General features: G+C 37.4%; 1 protein-coding gene across 2 annotated transcripts in view; it reads right to left on the bottom strand.

Moving 5' to 3' along the window:
* Window positions 1-21,231, bottom strand: part of CDK6 (cyclin dependent kinase 6) — a 239,117-nt gene that overhangs the window by 166,240 nt on the left and 51,646 nt on the right. For both annotated transcript variants that reach the window (XM_017870303.1, XM_017870304.1), the window contains one exon: window positions 8,612-8,747. In XM_017870303.1, coding sequence (XP_017725792.1) covers window positions 8,612-8,747 — 136 coding nt within the window. The remainder of the gene's footprint in view (window positions 1-8,611; window positions 8,748-21,231) is intronic.

The raw sequence follows: 21,231 nt of genomic DNA, 5'->3' as shown, positions 1-21,231 counted from the left end.
TCCCTCTGGTTGTTATACAGAGGATGGTCCGTAAAGGGGCAGGAACAGCAGTGGCATGTTGAGTTAGGAAGCTGGTTAATGGGTTAAACTAGAGCTATAGCAATGAAGATACTGAGAAGTAGTCAGATTGGGGATATCTTTTGGGGATAACACCAAAAGCACTTACTGATGGATTAGATGAAGATTGTGAAGGAAAGCAAAAAATCAAGAATTATGCCTAAGCTTGGTGCTCAAACAACTGGGCAGATAGGGAAGGCTTGAGTTCGGCAGAGGATTCTCAGTCAATGTTTTACATGGTTAACTGACTATCTGTACCAAGAGCATGTGGGAGAGGTCAGGCTGGAGAATAGGTATTTGAAGATTCTGGACTAAATGACATCACTTGATTAGAAAGCATAGCCAACGAAAAGAAGAAGGCTGACAGTGAAGCCTTGGATGTTCCAATGTTTAGAGGAAGAAGAGCCAAAAAAAGAGACTGCAACCAAGGAGTTTAGCACAGGCTAAATTTAGATGAGAAATATCCTTCCTTCTACGCAGAAGAGCACTCGGCTATCTGTTGCCATGGTGATATAAATGGGTATATACTACCTGCAAGTTTTAATGGACTTTGTAAACAGATTCAATGCCTAGGGTGAGGAAGCACTTTCTAAAGAGATTCCAACTTATCTGTTATTAGCTGAATCTAAGTGTCATTTGCCTATTTGGTGAGTCATTATTTATTTAGTGAGTCAGTCTTACAGTACCTTTAGAAAGAAACTAGCTTTTCTTAAACCCGTATTTCCTATCTGCTGCCCTTTTACATTAATGTTGCCTTTTATAGGGTTGGAGACTTTTAAAATCCCACCAAATAACTCTGGTATATTTGCTATTAGAATATCATATACATGCATATAATTCTGTCCTCTTTCTCTTCTGATATTTTCAGCTACCATAAGGGTTAGGAATTTGCAAAAGGATTTGTTTCTGAGAGTCTTCAGAATCTAGACTGCATAAGATTGTTCTCCTTTAAGAAGTTGCTAGAGTTAGTGAGTTTTCCCTTGGAATGAAAGATACTTGAAAGCACAATATATATGTTTCTGATTGGAGCAGGGGGAAACAAATGAAATTATTAGTAAGATTAAAGTAAGATTATACTGAAATCTTACTAATTAGAAAGATTACACTGAAGATTTTATTTCTCTCTACACTTTAGATTTGGGCTTCTGAGTTTAGTAGTATAAACTCCCACAGTTGTTAGAGCTCACTCACTCTACCTTTCCCCCTGAATTTGGAATATACTCAGTATTGATTCACTATCCTTCCATCCTTCAAATCATCTCTCCTGTTCCACTCAGTGGTCAGCTGCTGCCACTGCTTTGATTTATTCCCCTGTCTACTCTGAGGCTGGCTGCTTAATTTCTGCTTAGCAGTATAGTCTTTAAACCCCCCCCCCCCCAAATCTCAAAAGTCTCAGTATGTGTGGGAGCAGAGGGATGCGGAGTGGGGAGGGACAGAAAGTTGTGGTTTCTGTGGAGAAAATATTTCTTTGGAGTCAAAAGACTATATTAAAAGCTGGTCTTCCACAGAATATAGGTCACATTCCTGGTAAAAGTTTAGATGCCTGTTTTTTAAAAAACAATGCCTCTACACACCATAGTTAATATACTATAAATGAAATACTTTGAATAAGGGATAATAAGGGTCTACAATTGTGCATAAATCAACTAGGTAAAACACTATAATAGCCAATCCTATAAAAAGCTACATTAATGGAGAAAGGCAGAAGTAAAAATGAAAGAATCTTGGGACTTAGGTTGGAGAGCGCTTAAAGCCAGGGGAAGCTGGGGCAGAGTTCTGGAGAGTCGAGGGATGCTAGCTAGGGGTGGGAGGCTGATAGCGGTGGTGGGAGTTTGTAGGGGGGTAGGGAATGAAAAGAAAGGATATAGAAAACATAGTGTCTTGAGTGCCAAGAAGAAAATAAACTGGGAAACCACAGTGGCAAGTTAAGAGCCTTGAAAGATCCACTATACTGTGAGGAGTGAACTATTTTAAGTTAAATTGCATTAGGTTAAGGCCCATCTTACAGTAAAAGATGGCATCACTGATCTATGAGGTCTTTTACACCAGAACTATGTTATTCCAACATTCGACTTTGCTTCTTTAAAGAGATTTTATTGAACGGTCCTCTCAGGTATCTTTCACAAATGTATTTTCTTTTTAAAATTATTTCCTGTTACTATGAAAAGTAGTTTGCATCAAATACCAGGAGAGATGTGTGTGTGTGTGTTTTAAAAAACATGGTCTATTCAATTAGTGCAGCTATGATATTAGATTGAAAAAAATTTCCTTCCAAGATCTTTATCATTATGGTAGAGTATTTGTTCTTTGAATTTCTTGCCTTGTTTTTGGGATCACCTTATTATGCAACATCTGCTCTGAATTTCAAATGTGATAAACAGAGTATGAGTGTCGGTGGCAGATGGCTAATGACCAGCAGCGACAGGGCATTCAAGCCTGCCTTGTTTTCTGGGAAGCGATATTTTCATGTTAATTTGCTCTGTGTCCTGCAAAGATGAGACAAATCACCTGCTCGTAATTCAGGCAAAATGGAGACCACCAGGAACTAAGAGGGGCCATGGCTTGATTCCTTTAGGAGTGAGAAGAGAAGAAGATCTGAGAGACTTTCCTCATCTGCAGTACAGGGACCAGTCAGTCACTTTGCATTATGTCAAACTGAGAAAGATGAATCAGCCCTGGGCATCCCATACTGACATCAGAGCCACTGTTTACTGCAAGCAGATATTATTCATGAGAACAGATATTTCCCAGAGGCAGAAAACAGGTGCTATTAACAGTGTGTGTCAGTTTCTGAAGTCTGGGTTTTGTAAAATAAACCTAATAGTGTGTTTTATCTCTTACTGAGAATATTACAACCAACAGAAAACTCTGAAAAACATTCAATTGAAGATAAAATGAAATCTAATTCACAGAGAAAACGACCTACACAGACATGAACGTGGAGCTTTTCTGGCCCTCTCAAGCTCTATAGATTTCATTTATCATAAAGATACATAAATAAAAAAAATTTTATTCCAAGATTGAATCATCAAAAGAGGCCATATGGTCTTGAGCTCAAAGAACCCTGTCCTATTTTTGAGGCTGCTGTTCTTTTGTGTGACCTTTCAATGCCTCAAACTTGTGAAACTATATTGCCAATTGCATCAAACATTTTTTTTAAATCAAACATGTTACATGCAGTTTCACGCACAGAATGTCCACAGAATAATTCTAGGTTTTCAAAGAGTTTATAAAATAGTTGAGAAGCCAGGTCATATCCTAGAAAATATTAATGTATTATACAGACAAGCCTAAATACCAAAAGAATGAGTTAGTAAAAGAGGGCATTACATTTGGAAAAGCCTGTACAGGAGAATATTCTACATAAGAGTCTCTCCCCATCTATATCTTGCTGTGTACAGTTCTTTTTCTGGGCGGCAGTTACAAATGACTAAGAAAAATGGTGAGGAAATTTCTTTACAGTTCTTTCTGACCCTGTCTCCTAGAATGGCAGATGAAAGCATGAAAGAAAAAAATAAAAATCTAAGAGCGGTTCTTTTTTCTCATAAAGCTCCATGAATAAAAAAAGGTGCTATATAGGCATAGATACTCTGAATTTATCATGTACCCTAAAAGAAAAAATAACACAATCATTAAGGTGTCAATTATTGCCTCATAAATCTCAGCATGGAAACCCAGGAAGGCAATATTAAATCTCAAATGAGCCAATAAAAATTTAATAAAGATGGCACTGAACTCCTCCACAAGTAAACAGACCCAAAGATAATATTCTGAATTAGAAAGAGGAAAGCCAGATACGTCAACAATAAGCTTATGAGGGAAAATCAGAATATCTGTTGACTTCACAGGACAGTAGCCAACAGGCTGCTTTATGCGAATGTCATTGTCAACCAAGAATGGATGCAACTTAAGGATATCAAGAAAAGAGGTTAAATAATGTGATGAAACCCCAAGATGAAGTATGAAGGTGACTTCTATGTATGCTTATTTTGTTTTTAGAATAAGGTATATTTAATCATGTTGGAAAGAATCACCTATGATTTTATTTTATTCTCAATTTCTCAGTGAAAATGTTCAGTTCAGGCTTATACTCTTAACGTATTTTATTAAAGTCCCACATGACCACCATGCAATAATTAGTTTCCCTGATGAGTTCACTCAACTATCAACCTTTATGAGTACTTATGGCTTTATGGTGTGGTTTAATGTCTTTTTTATTTTTTGAAAACAAATGACATTCAAATGTCCTTCAAAAATTGGTAGGTGATATAAGTAAGCTGGAAAAATAAGACCATCATGGGCTCTTTTCTAACAAACATGTTGATGAAATGATAAGCAAAATTATGTTACCCATATGATATCTAGTAAGACACCATGGAGCATCCCAGTTTTATTCAAGTACTGCCCAATTAGTGCAATTTATGTCCTGAATGTGCATTAGAATATCCTGAATTTCAGTGGCCTGTTAACAGGTAAACAGTGCCACAGAAAACACAGCACTGGGTAGAGGAAAGTGGGTAGAGGAAAATCCCCTGAGCTTAAATGATCTTAGATGAGGTCTTGTTTTGATTTTCTGTTTTATATATATATTTCATGTTAAAATATCTGGCTGGGCATGGTAGCTCACGCCTGTAATCCCAGCACTTTGGGAGGCCAAGAGGTGGGCAGATCACGGGGTCAGTAGTTTGAGACTAGCCTGATCAACATGGTGAAACCCCAACTCTACTAAAAATACAAAAATTAGCCAGGTGTGGTGGTGCACGCCTGTAATCCTAGCTACTCAGGAGGCTGAGGCAGGAGAACCACTTGAACCCGGGAGGCAGAGGTTGCAGTGAGTCGAGATCACACCACTGCACTCCAGCCTGGCGACAGAGCAAGACTCTGTCTCAAATAAATAAATAAACACAAAATATCTTACGTATAATTATTTAACAACATGATTTGTTCTAATCTATGCAAGACAATGTCAATATTAATATCTATGATTTGGATCCTTTGAAAAGTAATTTAAATTTAAGTATTTAAAGAACAGTTTGGCACAATATAGATCACGCTTACTTATATATTAGTCTGTTCTTGACTTGAAAATACCCCTAAACTACTTAAATAACCCATACAGAACATGTACCACATGCTTGTGTTTGCATTTTATCTCTTCTCCTATACTTTAACGGTCCTTCAGGGCAGGTCCTCTCTTTCTCACGCCTAATTCAATTTTGTGTCCCTGAACTGCCTAGCACAGAACCCTCCATGCAGAGTGAATATTCAATACATATCTGTACAAGTATAGTCAGAGAAGCTCTTATTACAACACAGCATTCTATATAAAGAATCAATTTCTGTGTTCCCAATAGGTTGTTCATAATAACAATATTTGCTTGATCTAGTTATTAAGACTTCCCATAAATGAGCCTATATAACAACAAAATATTTCTGTTCTCTGGTTGTGTGCTTTAAAATTTCAATTAACCAGAATTCAGATTCTCCCACTTAGCAGCTGTTTATTCTGCATTCCAATTCTTAAAAGCAAGTCAATCACAGAAAAAAAAGATACAAGTGTTGATTAAAAATAATTTTATATCAGTTATACATTCAGCCTAAAACTATCCATTTAATGGTTTTATTATGCTTTTAAATGATTATTCAAGTTTTCAACAATGACCTTAAAGCATCACAAACACTCAAATTATTTTTTTAAAAATTATATATTTAATAAGGAAAGAAAGTAGGTTAGTATAGTTCAGAATTTTTTTAAAATTATTAAAAAAATGACCAGGCCGCAGTGGGCTCAAGCCTGTATCCCCAGCACTTGGGAAAGGCCGAAGACCGGGCGGATCAGCGAAGGTCAGGAGATCGAGACCTGGCAACATGGTGAAACCCCGTCTCTACTAAAAAAAAAATACCAAAAAAACTAGCCGGGCGAGGTAGCGGGCCGCCTGTAGTCGCCAGCCTACTCGGGAGGCTGAGGCAGAGAATGGCGTGAACCCGGGAGGCCGAGCCTTGGCAGTGAGCTGGGCATCGCGGCCACTGCACTGCCAAGCCCCCGGCGCGAGCAATGAGCAAGAGCTCCCGTCTCCAAAAAAAAAAAAAAAAAAAAAAAAATTAAAAAATGAAGATAAAAAGAGTCTTCTAATTAGCTTTTAAGTTAGCAAAAAATGCTCAATTAACCACTAACATATAAGTTAACTGCCTGAAGTATTTCATTTGACTATGGCTTATTTTACTATGAAAACATCAATACATCATTAGCCACAAACCTTCAATAACTAGAGGCCCTTGCCCCCAACTCCACCTCTTATCTGCCAATTTGGATCAAGGGGTGTTGATGCTAATGGCTGAAGAAATTTAACAGCCTCCAGGACAATCTCCTGTTCAACACGTAATGAAGTGACATTCCCTTTCCTGGAGATAGACAAAAAGCTCAGAAAAAAACATTTAATTTTTAATGTCACCTTGTTCAAGAGCTTCTGGCAACAATCACCTCCTTCTAGCAAGCCTCTAGCTCCATCCTGGCTCAGCAACTGCCTGCCCCCGCCCGTCTTCTCCTCCCCTTTCTTACTTTGGTGACCACCATTCTGCCTGTTCCTTTTCTATCCTGCTTCCCCTCCACCCTCACCCTTGAGATCCCCCCATTCCACTTAATTTCTACTCGCGCCTGATCAAACTTGAGTCTAGTGAACCACTCTGGCTTATCAACATTTTAACTGCACAGATGCCTTTGCAAATGATTCCTCCAATATCCTAAGAGAATTTAATGTAATGCTCAAAATATCTATGCAGGTGGTAATGTAAGATATAAAATACATGGTTGCCTCATCCGTCTATTTAAAAAAAAAAAGATACTCCCCAAATAACTTTGAACTTAGAAATGTATCAGAAAACATCAACAATTATTTTGATAGTCTATATTTAAAGCCTTTGCAAGTCATTTTAAAAATAATTTTGAAAATACTTATATCTAAATAAAGTATGACAATGTGTCTTATTTACTTAGTACTTATGTGTATAAATCATTGTGTAAGACACTGTCACGACATGAGGATGATTGAATACATGAGATCTGTACATTAAAAAATCCCAATTAAAGGTAGAAAACAAGATAAAAAGGTAGAGATATGTAGAACAAGTGTTATAAGGCACATGAGATTACATCCAGCTATAAGAGTTGATCAAATGGCATTTGAGATGGCACTTGAAAAATTTAGGTAGATAGCTTGGTGAGAAGGAGCAAAAGAAATGGCATGAGAAGGAAGGCCATCAAGGTGGAAAAATCACAGATTATACTAAGAGAATGGTGAGCAGTCCAATTTGGCTAGAAAACTGTATAAGAAAAAAGACTATGCCGCGCTCTGCATGCCAAACACGGGGTTTCTGACAAACTCATAAAAGAGAACTAAAACTTCAGGGGTAGAATAGAATGCCAGAGGAAAGAGGGGTGCAGAGATAGAAGATGGTCAAGAACAGGTAACTATCAGGCATACCTACATTTAGAGGGCCTTAATGTCCTTGAAACTGCTCAGGAAAAAATGGGACTATTGTTAAGCACCAGATTCTTTAATGAGAGCCACATGGGAAAAAACAGAATATTAATCTAAAACAAAAGGAATAAATCATTCAATATGTCAAATTCTAAATATCAGTATGTGAGAACGTCATTTAGCTATCACTAAAGACATTTCTTACTCTGCTGAGAAGATAAACTATTTTTCGTTATTAACTTGTATCTAGAATGATGGTGAATTCTGTAACTCATTTCAAAACAATGAATGATAAGGCAGGAGTCTGTTTAGCTAAGCTACCTAATTCACATAGACAAAAAGGTTTTCATGAAGACCCGCACATGACGTGCATAAATGTAAAAGATCTACCAAGTTCAGTTAAGCAGAATGCAAATAACAACAAAAACTATATCAGTAGCATTTTCCATTAGACTTAAAGGTAGGAAGAACTTCTAGTCAATACACTGCATCTACTTTACTGACATCTAAGGGTAGAAAGCATGGCTCAATCATCTTCAAATCCCAGGAGTTTGGCATAGTATCTGGTTACTTAGGCTTCCCTATAAACGTTTTATGAATAAGAAAAATGAAGAAAGAAGGAGGGCCTAATAAGTAATATTTCAGATTCACACAGCATTGGTTGTGTTGTCATAAAACACAATGTGCTCATGAATAATGCTCAAATTATGTCCTCCATAGACAATTAACCATCAGAGAAAGACTGAGCTACACTTACTAAACTATGTTTTCTAAGGTCTGACAATGTACAAATAGATATTTTAAAATAATTTTAATATGCATTAGAACTAAAAGTTTTTCTTTCCACTTAATTCTAAAATTAACTAACTAGAATACATATGTCCGTATTTTGAACATCTCACTTAGCTGATGAACTGGAATATATCCCAATCTTTGAAGATTTTCTTTGATTTTTTAAACTATATACCGAATTCTAAAAGTCATAATTCTGGAAATTTTCATAAGGAATGAAAGCCACTGCTTAACATACTATAATAGTCGAATGCCTGATAAGACATGAAGATGATTCTTGATACCTTTATGGTTTCAGTGGGCACTCCAGGCTCTGGAACTTTATCCAAGTAAGTGGTCAAGTCTTGATCAACATGTTCAAACACTAAAGTTAGTTTGGTTTCTCTGTCTGTTCGTGACACTGTGCACACATCAAACAACCTAGAAGAAAAAACAAAGAGGTTAAGTAGGTGGCAATAAGCAAAGAAGTAACCTGTATGTTTTATACATATTGCTCAATTTGGTCTCATAATAGAAAAAAAAAAAGGCCAGTGTTGATCATTTCTTGTGATCATACATAAAAATATCAAATGAGATCTGATACTTTAACAAAAATATGAAGTTTAGGAGAGGGGAACTCAGAGTGTGTGGTTAAGCACGAGAACATCTATAGTAACAATGAGAAAGCAGCGCAATTGGAGCACAAGAACGCTTGGAGAGTTTCCTTAGTTAGGACCTTAGATAGAACTTGCCAATGGGGATAATTTCAAAAACTTGATGTCTAGGCAAAATATGTTTCTTCTTAGCTCACAGTTTGAGAATTATTAGAGATAGATTGAGCATGCTTTGGAGATGCTGAAGGCTGTAATCAAGATTTTCCTGGAATTTAAGGTGTCACAACCACATCTGTGAAAACAAATATGATGGAATATGGAGAAATTTTTAGTTTATTTCTAAGACAGCCCTCATCCTGCTGAGTCAAATCATTCCCTGGAAAGGGCACATATTCTTAGTTTTTAAAATTCCAAAGCCATGTTAATCAACATTGTGAAATTTAAACATTTTCTTTTTCGGGGGTAGGCGGACCTGTATTGGCAAACTATATTACCCTTAAATAATAAAGAAACAGATTAACAAATGTTTTGGATGGGTGAAACATTTTGGATGGGTGAAACATTTGGATGGGTGAAACTGGATTCAGTTTCTTCCATAAAAATCTTAAAATAAGTTGAAATTTAAGTTCTAAAAACTAAGCCTTCAGGAGTTGAAAGAATATTCAAGCCAAAGGACAAAATTTCCTTTGGTTTCAACCAAGGTACACTATTTAGCACAACAGATTCTCAACAAATGTTTGAAGAATTAAACTACCCATAAACAAGCTGTAGGTACATTTCTTAACAAGAATGTAATATAAATACTAAGAAAAAGCTAATAAAATACTATTCATATTACTTTCTTTAATTTTTTAAAAAAATTGAATAAATGCCTTCTTCAAAGAAACTAACTATAAATGTGCATAGAGTCCAATAACTAAGGCATAGGGTTGACTATCAATTATCCTGCTTATATATTACCTCCCTTAATTTTTTAAAATTATATTTTAAGTTCTGGGATACATGTGCAAAATGGTTTGTTACACAGGTATACATGTGCTATGGTGGTTTGCTGCACCCTTCAACCGTCATCTACATTAGGTATTTCTCCTAATGCTATCCCTCCCCTAACCGCAACCCCCCACCGCCCCCAACAAGCCCTGGTGTGTGATGTTCCCCTCCCTATGTCCATGTGTTCTCATTGTTCAACTCCCACTTATGAGTGAGAACATGCGGTGTTTGGTTTTCTGTTCCTGTGTTAATTTGCTACAATGATGGCTTCTAGCTTCACCCATGTCCCTGCAAAGGGCATGAACTCACATCCTTTTTTATGGCTGCAAAGTATTCCATGATGTATATGTGCCACATTTTCTTTATCCAGTCTATCACTGATAGGCATTTGGGTTGGTTCCAAGTCTTTGCTATTGTGAACAGTGCTGCAATAAACATATGTGTGCATGTGTCTTTATAGTAGAATGATTTATAATCCTTTGGGTATATACTCAGTAACGGGATCGCTAGATCAAATGGTATTTCTGGTTCTAGATCCTTGAGGAATTGCCACACTGTCTTCCACAATGGTTGAACTAATTTACACTCCCAACAGTGTAAAAGCATTCCTGTTTCTCCACATCCTCTCCAGCATCTGTTGTTTTCTGACTTTTTAATGATTGCCACTCAAACTGGCATGAGATGGTATCTCATTGTGGTTTCGACTTGCATTTCTCTAATGACCAGTGATGATGAGCTCTTTTTATATATCTTTGTTGGCCGCATCAATGTCTTCTTTTGAGAAGTGTCTGTTCATATCCTTCACCCACTTTTTGATGGGGTTGTTTTTTTCTTGTAAATTTGTTTTAAGTTCCCTGTAGATTCTGGATATTAGCCCTCTGTCAGATGGACAGATTGCAAAAATGTTCTCCCATTCTGTAGGTTGCCTGTTCACTGATGATAGTGTCTTCTGCTGTGCAGAACCTCTTTAGTTTAATTAGATCCCATTTGTCAATTTTGGCTTTTGTTGCCATTGCTTTTGTTGTTTTAATTTTTGCCCATGCTTCTATCCTGAATGGTATTGCCTAGGTATTCTTCTAGGGTTTTTATGGTTTTAGGTCTTAAGTTTAAGTCTTTAATCCACTTTGAAATAATTTTTGTATAAGGTGTAAGGAAAGGGTCCAGTTTGAGTTTTCTGCATATGGCTACCCAGTTTTCCCAACATCATTTATTAAATAGGGTATCATTTCCCCATTGCTTGTTTTTGTCAGGTTTGTCAAAGATTAGACAGTTGTAGATATGTGGCATTCTTTCTTGCTTTTCTTTATTTTTTGGTGATGGAGTTTCGCTCCTGTTGCCCAGGCTGGAGCACAATGGCACCATCTTGGCTCACCACAACCTCCGCCTGCCAGGTTGAAGTGATTCTCCTGCCTCACCTGAGTACTACTCGCACCCAAGTGGCTGGGATTGCAGGCATGGGCCACCAAGCCCAGCTAATTTTGTATTTTTAGTAGAGACAGGGTTATTCCATGTTGTTCAGACTGGTCTCGGAACTCCCAACCTCAGGTGATCTGCCCACCTCAGCCTCCTAAAGTGTTGGGATTACAGGTGTGAGCCACCATGCCCAGCCATGTGGCATTATTTCTGAGGCTTCTGTTTTGTTCCATTGGTCTATATATTTGTTTTGGTACCAGTACCATGCTGTTTTGGTTACTGTAGCCTTGTAGTCTAATTTGAAGTCAGGTAGCATGATGCCTCCAGCTTTGTTTTTTTTGCTTAGGATTGTCCTGGCTATATGGGCTCTTTTTTGGTTCCTTATGAAATTTAAAGTAGTTTTTTCTAATTCTGTGAAGAAAGTCAATGGCGGCTTGATGGGGATTGCACTGAATGTATAAATTACTTTAGGCAGTATGGCCATTTTCACAATATTGATTCTTTGTGTCCACGAGCATGGAATGTTTTTCCGTTTGTTTGTGCCCTCTCATTTCCTTTAGCACTGGTTTGTAGTTTTCCTTAAAGAGGTCTTTCACATCCCTTGTTGGTTGTAGTCCTAGGACCTCTGCTAAACTTTTAATGCCTTGCTGGTTCACCATGTCATCCTACTGCATTTCTGGGCTTTATGGACCCCACATTTGGTATTTCTCTGTGAATCTGTAGTAAATTTTAAGGGAAACTAAAAACAAACAAACAAACAACAAAAAAAAAACACCAAAAAAAACCCCACTACTGTAATTAGGTTAAATCTGGCAGGTCAAAAAACAGAACACCAACAACTACACACACTTCATAGCCAGATCCACACTTCTTTTTAATGATGGGCAGTTTGGGGTGAGTCATACAACTCCATTGAAATTAACCAGAATCCACTGAAAATTTTTTCCTCACATTTATCTACTTCCAACATTCTGGTTTTTAAGTTTTAATATCCATTCCTAGACTTAGTATTTTCCCCTAATGTTACTTATTCTGGAAAATTATTCCAATAAAGTAAAAACTCCTAACAGATTTATTAAAGATAGTACCATAAATCATAATAAGTTCCACACTCTAAAAATATGATTGCTATCATGCATGGATTTAATATGTGGGAAATTTATCAAAACAGTTCTTTTGGCTTGAAAATTCAAGATAACTACAATTCTTCACAGGCTTTTTAAAGCCAGTTTATTGCTATTAAATCCACATACTTAGACTACTTCACTCTTTTCTTCCTATTGAAGAAGAAAATGGAGTTCCACAATCCCCAACTTTCTTTATATCTGCTCCTTGTATTTTTGTAATAAAATAAAAGAGCAGTGAACCAAAAATGGCATGTCCCTAAAGTCAAATACAAACACAGAGCTGTTTCATACTATGACCATTTCAGTTGTGTTTCTGAAACATTACTTTATAAATATTTCGCATTATAATTAATACATTTAGTGAAAAAATTACATTGCTTACCACTACCTGGAATTAATAGTAATTTTAGTAACTCCAGTTCTTACTGCATTTATAGTTTATCATATACATAAATGATATTATAGTAATTTCCACAAGAAAAAAAATTCTGATGGGGGCATAACTGGAGAATAAAGTGATCCTAAAACACTGCTGAAACAAAAGTCATCTGCCCCCTAGACCGTTGTCTTAGAAGTTACCTAACAACCCTGGCAGTATGCCCTGTTGCTTCATCTCACTAAAACCGTTTTCAAGCACTCTTTGCATGACACAATTTAAAAATAACATCTAACCCACGCAAGTTGCTTTCCTCAGAGTTATACTGCTCTCTTCAAAATATTAAAACTCATTGATGCCACCTGCAGCAACTGGACTCCAGGCCTCAGTTTCAGTGGATGCTCAAGATAGGAAAGGTGAGCTCACTGAAGCCACTATTAATTGTCCTAAATAATAAACCTTAGAGAAAAAGCACTCATTTCAATTGGCAGTTTTTAAAACATGAAATTTTAAAGAGATGTGTAACAGTCCATAGAGCAGAACATTTTCATGTAAATTTTAATGTATATACTTACATACTCTTAAAAAACGGTATTAGGTAGAAGTGACTCCTCCAGGTTCAAGGAAATAATCCTTTCTAATTTTTAAGGTGCCATTATTACTAACTTCATTTGGGAAATGGAGCATATTAGAGACTCCTCAAGACATTCACAAATGGCATTAAGGGACATCAAAGTCCTAAGGGTGCCTGTATGATACTCTCTTTTTTGGCTCCAGTGCTGGCAAGCCATCATCCACATCCTACAGACCCAGTACTCCATGGAAGACATCTGGGGAAATATTGCTCTTCACTAAACCATGAAATTTTGTCTGACTTAAATTATGTCTGATTAATGGTTAGCAAACATTATTGTAGTAAAAATTAACAGTTACATTAGTCACAATGGGTAGGAAATGCATTTTGAATCAACGGTTGTAAACATTAATCTTAGAAATGTTAGAATATAATATTTATGATGCTTTTTTATCTATAATGATTCCCTCTGGAATTGCCCCAAATCAAATAATAGTCACTTTGGTTGGCAATACAGAGAAAACAGAAACTTTATTTTTACTTATTTATTTATTTTTTTAAGATGGAGTCTCACTCTGTCACCCAGGCTGGAGTGCAGTGGTGCAATCTCGGCTCACTGTAACCTCCTGGGTTCAAGCGATTCTCCTACNTGTCTGTTGGCTGCATCAATGTCTTCTTTTGAGAAGTGTCTGTTCATATCCTTCACCCACTTTTGATGGGGTTGTTTTTTTCTTGTAAATTTGTTTTAAGTTCCCTGTAGATTCTGGATATTAGCCCTCTGTCAGATGGACAGATTGCAAAATGTTCTCCCATTCTGTAGGTTGCCTGTTCACTGATGATAGTGTCTTCTGCTGTGCAGAACCTCTTTAGTTTAATTAGATCCCATTTGTCAATTTTGGCTTTTGTTGCCATTGCTTTTGTTGTTTTAATTTTGCCCATGCTTCTATCCTGAATGGTATTGCCTAGGTATTCTTCTAGGGTTTTATGGTTTTAGGTCTTAAGTTTAAGTCTTTAATCCACTTTGAAATAATTTTGTATAAGGTGTAAGGAAAGGGTCCAGTTTGAGTTTTCTGCATATGGCTACCCAGTTTTCCCAACATCATTTATTAAATAGGGTATCATTTCCCCATTGCTTGTTTTGTCAGGTTTGTCAAAGATTAGACAGTTGTAGATATGTGGCATTCTTTCTTGCTTTTCTTTATTTTTTGGTGATGGAGTTTCGCTCCTGTTGCCCAGGCTGGAGCACAATGGCACCATCTTGGCTCACCACAACCTCCGCCTGCCAGGTTGAAGTGATTCTCCTGCCTCACCTGAGTACTACTCGCACCCAAGTGGCTGGGATTGCAGGCATGGGCCACCAAGCCCAGCTAATTTTGTATTTTAGTAGAGACAGGGTTATTCCATGTTGTTCAGACTGGTCTCGGAACTCCCAACCTCAGGTGATCTGCCCACCTCAGCCTCCTAAAGTGTTGGGATTACAGGTGTGAGCCACCATGCCCAGCCATGTGGCATTATTTCTGAGGCTTCTGTTTTGTTCCATTGGTCTATATATTTGTTTTGGTACCAGTACCATGCTGTTTTGGTTACTGTAGCCTTGTAGTCTAATTTGAAGTCAGGTAGCATGATGCCTCCAGCTTTGTTTTTTTTGCTTAGGATTGTCCTGGCTATATGGGCTCTTTTTTGGTTCCTTATGAAATTTAAAGTAGTTTTTTCTAATTCTGTGAAGAAAGTCAATGGCGGCTTGATGGGGATTGCACTGAATGTATAAATTACTTTAGGCAGTATGGCCATTTTCACAATATTGATTCTTTGTGTCCACGAGCATGGAATGTTTTCCGTTTGTTTGTGCCCTCTCATTTCCTTTAGCACTGGTTTGTAGTTTTCCTTAAAGAGGTCTTTCACATCCCTTGTTGGTTGTAGTCCTAGGACCTCTGCTAAACTTTTAATGCCTTGCTGGTTCACCATGTCATCCTACTGCATTTCTGGGCTTTATGGACCCCACATTTGGTATTTCTCTGTGAATCTGTAGTAAATTTTAAGGGAAACTAAAACAAACAAACAAACAACAACAAAAAAACACCAAAAAAAACCCCACTACTGTAATTAGGTTAAATCTGGCAGGTCAAAAAACAGAACACCAACAACTACACACACTTCATAGCCAGATCCACACTTCTTTTAATGATGGGCAGTTTGGGGTGAGTCATACAACTCCATTGAAATTAACCAGAATCCACTGAAAATTTTTTCCTCACATTTATCTACTTCCAACATTCTGGTTTTAAGTTTTAATATCCATTCCTAGACTTAGTATTTTCCCCTAATGTTACTTATTCTGGAAAATTATTCCAATAAAGTAAAACTCCTAACAGATTTATTAAAGATAGTACCATAAATCATAATAAGTTCCACACTCTAAAATATGATTGCTATCATGCATGGATTTAATATGTGGGAAATTTATCAAAACAGTTCTTTTGGCTTGAAAATTCAAGATAACTACAATTCTTCACAGGCTTTTAAAGCCAGTTTATTGCTATTAAATCCACATACTTAGACTACTTCACTCTTTTCTTCCTATTGAAGAAGAAAATGGAGTTCCACAATCCCCAACTTTCTTTATATCTGCTCCTTGTATTTTGTAATAAAATAAAAGAGCAGTGAACCAAAATGGCATGTCCCTAAAGTCAAATACAAACACAGAGCTGTTTCATACTATGACCATTTCAGTTGTGTTTCTGAAACATTACTTTATAAATATTTCGCATTATAATTAATACATTTAGTGAAAAAATTACATTGCTTACCACTACCTGGAATTAATAGTAATTTTAGTAACTCCAGTTCTTACTGCATTTATAGTTTATCATATACATAAATGATATTATAGTAATTTCCACAAGAAAAAAAATTCTGATGGGGCATAACTGGAGAATAAAGTGATCCTAAAACACTGCTGAAACAAAAGTCATCTGCCCCTAGACCGTTGTCTTAGAAGTTACCTAACAACCCTGGCAGTATGCCCTGTTGCTTCATCTCACTAAAACCGTTTTCAAGCACTCTTTGCATGACACAATTTAAAATAACATCTAACCCACGCAAGTTGCTTTCCTCAGAGTTATACTGCTCTCTTCAAAATATTAAAACTCATTGATGCCACCTGCAGCAACTGGACTCCAGGCCTCAGTTTCAGTGGATGCTCAAGATAGGAAAGGTGAGCTCACTGAAGCCACTATTAATTGTCCTAAATAATAAACCTTAGAGAAAAGCACTCATTTCAATTGGCAGTTTTAAAACATGAAATTTTAAAGAGATGTGTAACAGTCCATAGAGCAGAACATTTTCATGTAAATTTTAATGTATATACTTACATACTCTTAAAAAACGGTATTAGGTAGAAGTGACTCCTCCAGGTTCAAGGAAATAATCCTTTCTAATTTTAAGGTGCCATTATTACTAACTTCATTTGGGAAATGGAGCATATTAGAGACTCCTCAAGACATTCACAAATGGCATTAAGGGACATCAAAGTCCTAAGGGTGCCTGTATGATACTCTCTTTTTTGGCTCCAGTGCTGGCAAGCCATCATCCACATCCTACAGACCCAGTACTCCATGGAAGACATCTGGGGAAATATTGCTCTTCACTAAACCATGAAATTTTGTCTGACTTAAATTATGTCTGATTAATGGTTAGCAAACATTATTGTAGTAAAATTAACAGTTACATTAGTCACAATGGGTAGGAAATGCATTTTGAATCAACGGTTGTAAACATTAATCTTAGAAATGTTAGAATATAATATTTATGATGCTTTTTTATCTATAATGATTCCCTCTGGAATTGCCCCAAATCAAATAATAGTCACTTTGGTTGGCAATACAGAGAAAACAGAAACTTTATTTTACTTATTTATTTATTTTTTTAAGATGGAGTCTCACTCTGTCACCCAGGCTGGAGTGCAGTGGTGCAATCTCGGCTCACTGTAACCTCCTGGGTTCAAGCGATTCTCCTACCTCAGCCTCCCGAGTAGCTGGGACTACAGGCACGTGCCACCATGCCTGGCTAAATTTTTATATTTTTAGTAAGGATGGGTTTCACCATGTCGGCCAGGCTGGCCTCGAACTCCTGACCTCAAGTGATCCGCCTGCCTCGGCCTCCCAAAGTGCTGGGATTACAAGCATGAGCCATTGTGCCTGGACAGAAACTTTAATATAACAAATGAGTTTCATATAAAACAACTGAGCTAAACATGAATTAAAATCCCTGGTATTTGGCTAGAGGTAAACAATCTGTAATATATTTATATAAATCAATAAGGAATGTGGCTAGGCTACCTAGAACTCCTATACTTGTAAAACAAAAAAGTCAGACAGGTCTGAACATTTGCATGTAAAAACTGGAAAACAGACTGGACGCCGTGGCTGATGCCTGTAATCCTAGCACTTTGGGAGGCCAAGGCAGGGAGATCATGAGGTCAGGAGATCGAGACCATCCTGGCTAACATGGTGAAACCCCGTCTCTATTAAAAATACAAAAAAATTAGCTGGGCGTGGTGGCAGGCACCTGTAGTCCCAGCTACTCAGGAGACTGAGGCAGGAGAATGGCATGAACCCGGGAGGTGGAGCTGGCAGTGAGCCGAGATTGTGCCACTGCACTCCAGCCTGGGTGACAGAGCGAGACTCCGTCTCCAAAAAAAAACTGGAAAATAACTTCAACTGCATGATTCCTTACACTGACCAACATTTTAAGACTTTCTAAATCCCCCCTTTTTTTTTGCTAGATGATCTGTAACCCGACAAAAATACCATTTCAAGAATTACATGACAGCAGTTCCATAAGAAAAATGTAATCACAAAGTACTGAATATGAACAAAATATCTCAGATGACTTTTAAAGGAAAGGAAAATTACCATTAAATATTTGTCCATTAGAGCTTAGCATAATGTGATCCAAGTGAATGTTCAAAAAGTAAAAGTGCAAACTGGTTATCAGCATTAACTAAGGCTATGCGTTCAGTTTAGCTGCGCAAAATGCAATCCAAAAAAGGCAGATAGGTCGTTATCATTTCACAATTAAGTTGGCCAAGCCCCTAACTCTCCCACAAAGTAAGTTCTCTTGCTGTCTCTATTGTCCTGACCCGCCAGCTGCAGGGCAGAGAACAAGGCTTGCAGTCCAGCACAGCACTCAGCTTTCCAGCTGTCCTAGTGATGTAATTATCTAATAACAAAATATCTCTGTGAATCAACTCTGCATCCTACCCATTGTAATTCTTAATGACTACTTCCTGTTCATGTTCTCAATTTAACTTGCTCTTCTGGAACTATTGCATAGGCAAGTTGCCTTCATCTAATGGATGGGATTACATCCAATAGGTTTGGGATTTCCAAAGATTACAATTTACAAAGGTCTCCCAAACAACATGCTTTGCAAACACAAGCTCTGCCTTTCTATTGTGGTTACAATAAAAGGGAAATCTGTATTATTTGCTGTGATTAAACTTTGACCCGTTCACAGGAAGTTCTATGAGGATTTTTTTCCGGTCACTTTTTTCCCCCATTCCCTTGAATGTTTGGACATCAAATAGTTCAAGAGCTGAGAGATGTCCGGCACAGCTACCTAAAGGCCACAACAAAATTTTATTTGAACTAGAGCCAGTATTTGGAATCGAGAAGAATTATTTTAAATATCTAATCTCCTCCTCTTAAGGGCATGAAGCATATTCTGTGGCTATGGCTTGTATGCACCAAATTTACTTTCCCACATCTCACTAGCCCTACACTACTTGATATGGGCCACTGTATTCTCTGTTTTGCTCATTAAATATGGACTCTATGTGCACTTATTCTCAACCAGCACTGAATGGTATAGCTCCAGGAGTATTTGCCACCAACAATAATGTGCATGCTGCTAGAAGCAAATTGCGATTTCAGCAGCACCCATAAACATTTACCAGCATCTACCATGTGCAGGCGCTATACTCAGTTTTACAGTTTCCAATAGATATGACAGGTATCGTTTTTAAAAGCTTTACTATCTACTTGTGGGAAAGAAGACTTAGAAGTAAAAATGCAGGTAATGATATATGGCTATGTATTAGTACCAAATAAATTCTATAAACACTGTGTATAACTTTATATATCATATCAAAGTAAATTCATTCTACATCCTATTAAGTAAACCACAGATGGTCTCTGCCTTTCCATCCATTTACCTCTCCTGGAAGCCCACCCTTATTTTCTGTTGAGGAACTACTCCTGTCCTAGAATCTGGCAATCTCGTTTTAATAGCAGGGGCCCAGGGATGGCATGTGAATAAGCCTGGATTGAGCGACGATGAATGATTCAGAGGTGGGCAGGAGCATGAGAATCAGTCCCAGAAATTTTGCTAAGACTTCTGGGAGAGTAAAACTCTCTTTTACTGGGATTATCAAACTGGCAAAATCTCAGCCTGCAGCTACTGATGGCTGTCTTTGCCACCATTTTAGTGAACCTACTATGGGATGCAGAAGACTGCCAGAACAAGGGACAGTGGGCAAGAGATTCTGGAAGACATTATTTACACACCTGGACCCACTGTGTTTGATCTACCCCTGGATTTATTAATTATGTGAGTCACTAAAGTCAGTGTTTTGCTTATCCAGCTTGAGTTAGGTTTTTATTACTTGCAACAAAAAATTGTCCGAAGACATCTATAAATATTTTGAAATGATTAAATGAATTAAAAACATCAATATCTGGCCTCAAATACGTCTTACAGAGTAAACACAATGAGGGAAGCTCAAGCACAAAAGAAGTAGCAGTGTCCTCAAAGTGACTGTCCCAGTTCTCTGACTTGGCTGGGAGTCTATTCACCTTAAATGGCTCCTCCATTCGCATGTCCACTGGGCAAAAGTAGCCGACCGCAGAGAACCAGATTAATTCATCCTTCCCAAGGAGCCAGGCAGCTTCCTCTCAGACCCTACTTGAGGTTCCTGGTCTGACCACAGAGACAATGGATGGAGAAAAGCACAGAAGGAAGAAGACAGACAGACAAGTTTATCATAAACAGGAATATAAAACCTAGAGTAGAAAAGAACTCAATGGTAAGAGGAAGCAAGGAGGAAAAAAGAAGAACTTAAAAATAATACAAAGATACAGGGTTCAATTAATTTAAAGGTTGAATCCAGTGTGTAGAGGTGTGTTCTCCTGAAGTCTTCAATTAAACAACCCCTTTCCCACTAGCTGTTGCTGAAAAGTGGAAAAGGACAGGGATGTCAAACCAACTCAAGGGCAGAGAAATCCTTTGTATTTAACTGTTAAGTTTATGGCTGCTATTATCTGACATGGGAAGGCAAAGTCAACATCACTTATTTATTAAATCATTTTATTCCTATAGCCTTTAAGAGAGTATTCATAAGAAAATTTCATCGTTTATCTTCTTTCCATCTTTAGAGTTGCTATTAATCTAGTTTCACCTTCTATCTATACAGACCTGGCACTGTGGCTCTATGAGTTAATATCTTCTGAATCTGTTAACCAAAAAATATTTTACATGTGGAAAGGGAATCCCCTAAACTGGGCAAGTTTACAAGATGTGATTCTTGCACTACAGTAAATTTTGAAAATAGAGCAAACAGTGAAACTATGTATATGGAAACACATTGCTACCACACGATCAGCAACAGAACTGATGTACTATCGCTGGGCCTGAAACAAGCTATTTAGGATGGCTTAATGGGTATATGGGATGCCTATGTACAGCTCTCCTCATTCAAGATGAATTCCTGAACTGGACATTAAATAATAGAATTCAAACTTCTTCCAGAGTCCTACAGCAAGCACTACAGGCA

The sequence above is a fragment of the Rhinopithecus bieti genome, unplaced genomic scaffold (genome assembly GCF_001698545.2).
Source record: "Rhinopithecus bieti isolate Rb0 unplaced genomic scaffold, ASM169854v2 scaffold_5191, whole genome shotgun sequence".
In the NCBI taxonomy this organism is placed as follows: domain Eukaryota; kingdom Metazoa; phylum Chordata; class Mammalia; order Primates; family Cercopithecidae; genus Rhinopithecus; species Rhinopithecus bieti.
The sequence above is the reverse complement of the archived record's forward strand: the minus strand, read 5'-3'. Positions and strand labels throughout refer to the sequence as shown.